Source organism: Haemorhous mexicanus, chromosome 17 (genome assembly GCF_027477595.1).
Source record: "Haemorhous mexicanus isolate bHaeMex1 chromosome 17, bHaeMex1.pri, whole genome shotgun sequence".
NCBI classification, from domain to species: domain Eukaryota; kingdom Metazoa; phylum Chordata; class Aves; order Passeriformes; family Fringillidae; genus Haemorhous; species Haemorhous mexicanus.
The window spans coordinates 289788-296066 of NC_082357.1; the positions used below are offsets into that span (position 1 = coordinate 289788).

The 6279-nt window shown below is 47.8% G+C and overlaps 1 protein-coding gene across 3 annotated transcripts in view; it reads left to right on the top strand.

The window, feature by feature from the left end:
• The window catches only part of IFT140 (intraflagellar transport 140), an 85044-nt gene that overhangs the window by 77914 nt on the left and 851 nt on the right, over positions 1-6279 (top strand). For 2 of the 3 annotated variants that reach the window (XM_059861691.1, XM_059861690.1), the window contains exons 20-29: positions 614-804; positions 1816-1911; positions 2257-2389; positions 2480-2623; positions 3014-3142; positions 3349-3531; positions 4225-4431; positions 4598-4810; positions 4889-5055; positions 6003-6144. In XM_059861691.1, coding sequence (XP_059717674.1) covers positions 614-804; positions 1816-1911; positions 2257-2389; positions 2480-2623; positions 3014-3142; positions 3349-3531; positions 4225-4431; positions 4598-4810; positions 4889-5055; positions 6003-6144 — 1605 coding nt within the window. The remainder of the gene's footprint in view (positions 1-613; positions 805-1815; positions 1912-2256; positions 2390-2479; positions 2624-3013; positions 3143-3348; positions 3532-4224; positions 4432-4597; positions 4811-4888; positions 5056-6002; positions 6145-6279) is intronic. The other variant, XM_059861692.1, reaches the window with a different exon arrangement.

Sequence of the window (6279 nt, forward strand, 5' to 3'; positions counted from 1 at the left end):
GCTCCTTCCACAGGAGTTAGAACCTCTCAGAGAATAAAAATAATAGTTCCAAATTTGCTCATCCTTGCGTCAGCACCAGCAAAACCCTCCTGTTCTAATTCTTTAATAAATTATTAACGTTTATTCCCAGGAATGGAGCTCAGTTGTCCACAAACAGCATTGCTACCTCTGAGATCTGCTGGGAGGCCACAGGGGTTCCCTGGCTTGCAATACCTTAATTCTCAAACCCTGAGAGAATTAAGGATCTTCTCTTAAGCCCCACCCCTGGGTGGGCAGCATGATCGGTAGCTGTACCCCACTGAGCTTGTCTCCTTTTTTGGTGATTCTCACTCTTGATGACAGCATTTGATCATTGATGACTTGATTGTGTCACTCCCCTCTCTCCCAGGCAATCCTGTACAATAAATGCCGGGATCTGAGAGCTTTCCTCATTTTTACATAACCATCCTGTTTCCCAATCACGTGCTGTGCCAGGCCAGGTGTATTTAGTTGGTTAAAGCCTCTGAGCGAGCGACTGCGGCTTTAATTGCATTGCAATAGGAAATGCTCCAAGGAGTGCCCGATGTGACTGAGGCTGGGGCTGACGGGGATTTCGGGGTTCCTCTCCCCCCAGGAGGACGCAGAGCAGCTGTACAAGGATTGCAGACGCTATGACCTCTTGAACAAGTTCTACCAGGCCTCTAACCAGTGGCAGAAGGCCATTGAGACGGCCGAGGCTCACGACCGGGTTCACCTGCGCACCACCCACTACAACTACGCCAAGCACCTGGAGGCAACTGGGCAGCAGAATCTGGCACTCACTCAGTAAGCACCAGCTGCGTGTAGCTGGGGGACTGGGAGCCTCTTTCTCCTGTGGAGATGGGTGAAGGAGGATGTTTGATGATGACCAGTAAAAATTAATTAATGTCTTTTCTGTTTCTGGTGCCTTCTGTCTCACAGAGTGAAAGCGTTCCCAGGGAAACCTCCCAGCACCCTCCCATGCAAATAATGTGTAGTGTCTTAAAAAGTCAAGAGTCTGTCTGAGTCAGTAGTGAAAACCCACTCATATCCAGTCCTGTGTTTGTCTCTGGAAGACCACTGCCATCTTTTCCATGAAAAAACCAATTATTTGCTTTTCCTGAGAGTCCCAGACACAACTACTGGAGCAGAATTTAGTTTGATTCGGTTGCTTCTGGTGGCTGATGTTCTCCTGTGACTGCCAAGTCCCATGAGAAATTAGGGGAGGGTATTTTTGATGTCTTGTGTTTCTTGTTTGAGATTTTGTTTTTATATGAGTTTTCCAATATGAAAGTTCCCATCATCATCATCATCATCCAATAAGTCAGTTCTGTTCAGAATCAAAGCAGAACTCTGCTGTGCTCAGGCAGACCCACTGATGGCCATGGTGGGCAGTGGGGTTAGGAGACGTGGGTGCTGGGGAAGGGCAGTGACCTCTCAGCAGTGGCAGAGGCTGATGTTGCAGTGGCTGGTACAGTGTGGAGCCTGGGCCAATTGTGACCTGTCCAGACAAGTGTGTTTGATGCTTGGGGAACTTTCTGGAATACTTCTTTGGGCCATTACTGGCACTTTTAAAGTATTTTGTGTGCTGTGAAGATCACACCTCCCTGCTTCCAAGTGCCTGGCAGTACCACTGAACTTTTAATTTTTGATGGTGCTGGTGGACTGCAACTGGTTTTACAGTGAAATGACTTATATAGCTGAAGCAGTTGTTGCCAGTGTCGTCTGTTGATGGCTGGCAAACATGATTAAATAGATTAATAGAGAGCTAATAAGGAGGTTGACATTTCACATCTAATATGTTCTTCTTCTTTACAGCTATGAAAAGTCAGACACACACAGGTTTGAGGTACCTCGAATGCTCTCTGAAGACTTACAAGCCCTGGAGAACTACATCAACAAGATGAAAGACAAGTCAGTGCTATGCTTGTTCCTTCTACACGGGCTGTCAGGTCTGACATACAATTTGTGATGAGTGCAAGGATGACAGAGTGTGAATCTTAGTCTCATTCAACCCCTGCCTTATCCACTATGACCCTCCAACAGCTTTTCAGGTTTATACTGCACTTGCATAAGAGCTGCCCCATTGTTATCCAGGCTAACTTCAGCATAGTGCAGATCTTGGGAATGTCGCACTTGGGCTGGGGTAAGCCATGAACACTCTAAGAAGTGTGTTCAGTCTTCAGTTCAAGCTCTCTAGGAGTGACAAACAGCATCTGTCAGTTCTCATTGCTGCAGTTAATATTGTTGCTTTTCTAGGAGCCTGTGGAAGTGGTGGGCACAGTACTTGGAGAGCCAGTCAGACATGGAGTCCGCATTAAAATACTATGCACTGGCTCAGGATTACTTTTCCCTAGTCCGTGTTCACTGCTTTCAAGGCAACATTGAGAAGGTAAGGCAGCCTGGCTTCCACCTGCTCCCAGAGCTCTCATTCCTGGGAGGAGCATGGACATGAAGTAAAGCTGTACAATTCCCTCTGCAGGCCGCTGAAATAGCAAATGAAACGGGGAATGGGGCAGCTTCCTATCACCTGGCCCGCCAGTATGAGAGTCAGGAGGACATCAGACAGGCCGTGCACTTCTACAGCCGGGCCCAGGCGTTCAACAACGCCATCCGCCTGTGCAAGGTACCGAGAGGTGCAGTGTGCCCCCACCAGCACAGGCTTCTGCCCTTTGGGAGCTTCAGGTGTTTGTGCCTGTTCTGCCCCATAAGACGCTGCCTGCTCTTGCACAGCCCATGATGAAGCTGCTCCTGGTTACCGCTGACCTCTTCTACCAAAGGTGGATCAATAACGCCTTGGTGGTTTGGAAATGTATTTTCTTAAACAGCTCATCAGAAACTCCCTAAAAGAAATAATCATAATCAAAGCTAAAAATCACTTGGGTTGTAGAGTTTTTACACAGAAGGGGGTGAGAGTTTAATACTGTGGGACAGCATAAAGACACAGACTTGCCAGAAGTTGGAATTACAAAATTTTTGTGTGCACACCCAGAGCCAAACCCTTGCTTTTGAACAGGCGAATAATTTAAATGATCAGCTGATGAACTTGGCTCTCCTGAGCTCACCAGAAGACATGATAGAGGCAGCCTGCTATTATGAGGAAAAAGGCGATCAAATGGACAGAGCTGTTTTGTTATACCACAAGGTAAATGTTTTTTAGTGAAAACTCCCAAACTTTACACTGAAGCAGTTCCTACAGCAGAGGAGTGTTAAATCAGCTGTGGTGCTTACTATGTCCTGCTTATTAGTAATATTTTCATGGTGAGTAATGTTTTATTAAGCCAGGGTGTCCTGTGAACTGGCTCTGTATTGCTGATTCTAGTCTTTGAAGCCTCATTCCTAATGTTGCAGGCGGGACACTTCTCCAAAGCCCTGGAGCTGGCCTTTGCCACGCAGCAGTTCGGGGCCTTGCAGCTCATTGCTGAGGACCTGGATGAGAGATCTGACCCAGCCCTGCTCGCCCGCTGCTCTGGGTTCTTCATTGAACATGCTCAGTATGAGAAGGCAATGGAGCTGCTGCTCACAGCCAAGAAGGTGAGCTGAGCCCTCTGGTCCCCTCTGCAAGGTAGAGGAGCACCATAGGTGTGTACCTGCACACAGCCATTCATCTGTGCAGAGAAACAGGTATCAGAGACACTTGTAAAGTTTCAAGATTCCTCCTAAGCCAGTGATTCAGAGGCACTGGCAGCTCAGCCTTGCCAAATTGCTGGGCACCAGACCAGTCTGTGCTCACTTCTCTTTAACAAGCTCCCATGGTCAACTTTCTTCTGCACTTTGCAAGGGTACCATAGCCCTTTTCTGGACTACAAGCTTTGTGTAGCCTACTCGGAATTTGTTCCTATATGGGAAGTACCAAAATATTTAACAAAATCTTTCAATTTATTTGTACTTGCTAAAAATGTTATTATTGATCGTGCCTAACAAACTTGACTTGTATGTCTCTGAAAATCTCATGTTCAGAGTCAAAATGGCTGAACCTTTAATGGCACACTTGTGTGAGAGCAGTGTTGTCATGGAAAAACAAACATGTTCTTCTTAGCAACCAAATGGGACAGTGTGTGCCCAAACAGGGGCTGATGTTGAGAGACATAACTACAGCCCAGTGTTCCAGACAGAGCATCCTCAGCTACTTGTGCATCCAGCTGATTTCCATAGGTTACACCACAAGCAAATGTGAGGTATCCTGGTAGTGTTTGCAACATCTCATTGCTCTCTTGCTCCCATCAGTACCACGAAGCTCTGCAGCTCTGCCTGGAGCAGAACCTAACCATCACCGAGGAGCTGGCTGAGAAGATGACAGTCTCCAAGGAATCCCAGGATCTCTCTGAGGAGTCCCGGAGAGAGCTGCTGGAGCAAATTGCTGACTGCTGCATGAGACAAGGCAACTACCACATTGCCACCAAGAAATACACACAAGCAGGAAACAAGTTAAAGGTCAGCCTGGATAGCCTCAAAAGGAGGGTGTTTTGAAAAGTAAACCTTGAAGCAGACTTTCTGCAGTAGCTACCCAGATGAAACTTCTGAGCCATCTTGATGGTGTTTTTGCATTCACAGTATTTTCCCTCTCTCCCTCTGTGCCACTCTTTCTTTCCCTTGCCAGGCTATGAGGGCATTACTGAAATCTGGAGATACTGAGAAAATTATCTTCTTTGCGGGAGTTTCCAGACAGAGAGAAATTTATATCATGGCAGCCAACTACCTGCAGTCACTGGACTGGCGTAAGGACGCAAAGATTATTGCGAATATCATCAGCTTCTACACCAAAGGAGGGGCCCTGGACCTCCTGGCAGGTTTCTATGATGCATGTGCTCAGGTACTGTCCTTTCTGTGACTGCTGGAGGTGTTTGGTTTATTGGCTCTGGAGCAAGACCATTTCTTTCTCCTCTTGCAGGTAGAAATCGATGAGTATCAGAACTATGAAAAAGCCCACAGAGCACTGACAGAAGCATACAAGTGCCTTTCCAAAGCGAAGGCCAGAAACCCTGTGGAACAGGAAAGCAAACTTGGTCACCTGCAGAGCAGGATGAGTCTGATGAAGCGGTTCATCCATGCTCAGAGGTGAGCTGCAGCATGGATAGCACAGAAACTAGCACACCAGAATAGAAGTTGTAACAGCACCTAAAGTTTAATAAATAATTTGCAGCTTGCTGCAAAAAAAAAAAAGCTACTGATACATTTTGATACATTTTTCTAGCAGGGAAACCATAATGTGATTTTTAAAAGTGCATTTAAAATGTTGCATTAAAGATAACCTGAAAAGGAAGGATATATAGACCAAGGGAGGTGTAGCCAGAAAGGTGATTATCATAAAATCACAGAATCACTGACTGGTTTGCGTGGGAAGGGACTTTAAAGACCATCTTGTTCCAAAAGTCTGCCGTAGGCAGGAACACCTTCCACTACCCCATGTTCTTCTAAGCCACCCCCAACCTGGCTTGGAACACTTCCAGTGATTGGACAAGCACAGCTGCTCTGGGCACCCTGTGCCAGGCCTGCCCACCCTCCCAGGGAACAACTCCTTCCCAATATTCCATCTAACCCCACCCTTTGGCAGTGGGAAGCCATTCCCCCTTGTCCCCAGTCCCTCTCCAGCTCTCCTGGAGCCCCTTTACGCCCTGGAGGAGGCTCTAAGGTCTCCCTGGAGCCTTCTCTCCAGATGAACACCCCCCAGCTCTCCCAGCCTTGGGTCCAGAGGGGCTCCAGCCCTTGGAACACTTTCATGGCCTCCTCTGGGCTTGCTCAAGCAACTCCATCTCCTGCCTGTGCTGGGACCCCAGGGCTGGAGGTAGTTCTGCAGGTGGGGGTCTCATCTGAGCAGGGCAGGGTGGAATCTCCCCCTCCCTTGCTGCCCACACTGGCCAGTCAGCCCCAGGACAAGGGGGGGTTTCTGGGTTTTGTGTGGACTTCTCTCATGAAACCTTATGGAGTAAAAACTCTTCCCTGTCCTTGGCTGGACAAGCTGAATGCTCTCCCTGGGCTGTGACACTTCCTTTTCCTCTTCCTAGAGTTTACCCTGAAGACACTGAGGAAGCAGTCAGGCAGTGTGAACTGCTCCTGGGTGAACAGGACTTGGACAATGCCATCCGGCACGGCGACGTCCTGGGATTTCTGGTTCAGCATTATGCACAAGTGGAGGAATTCCATACAGTAAGTAAAGTCTTAATTCTTCTAACCTACAGAAACCATATTGTCCACTGGTACAGCTTGGTGGAGCATGGCTCTCACACTGTAAGATATTCCATGGTAGGTGCCTAAAAGCACAGCAGGGTGAGTGAGGCACAG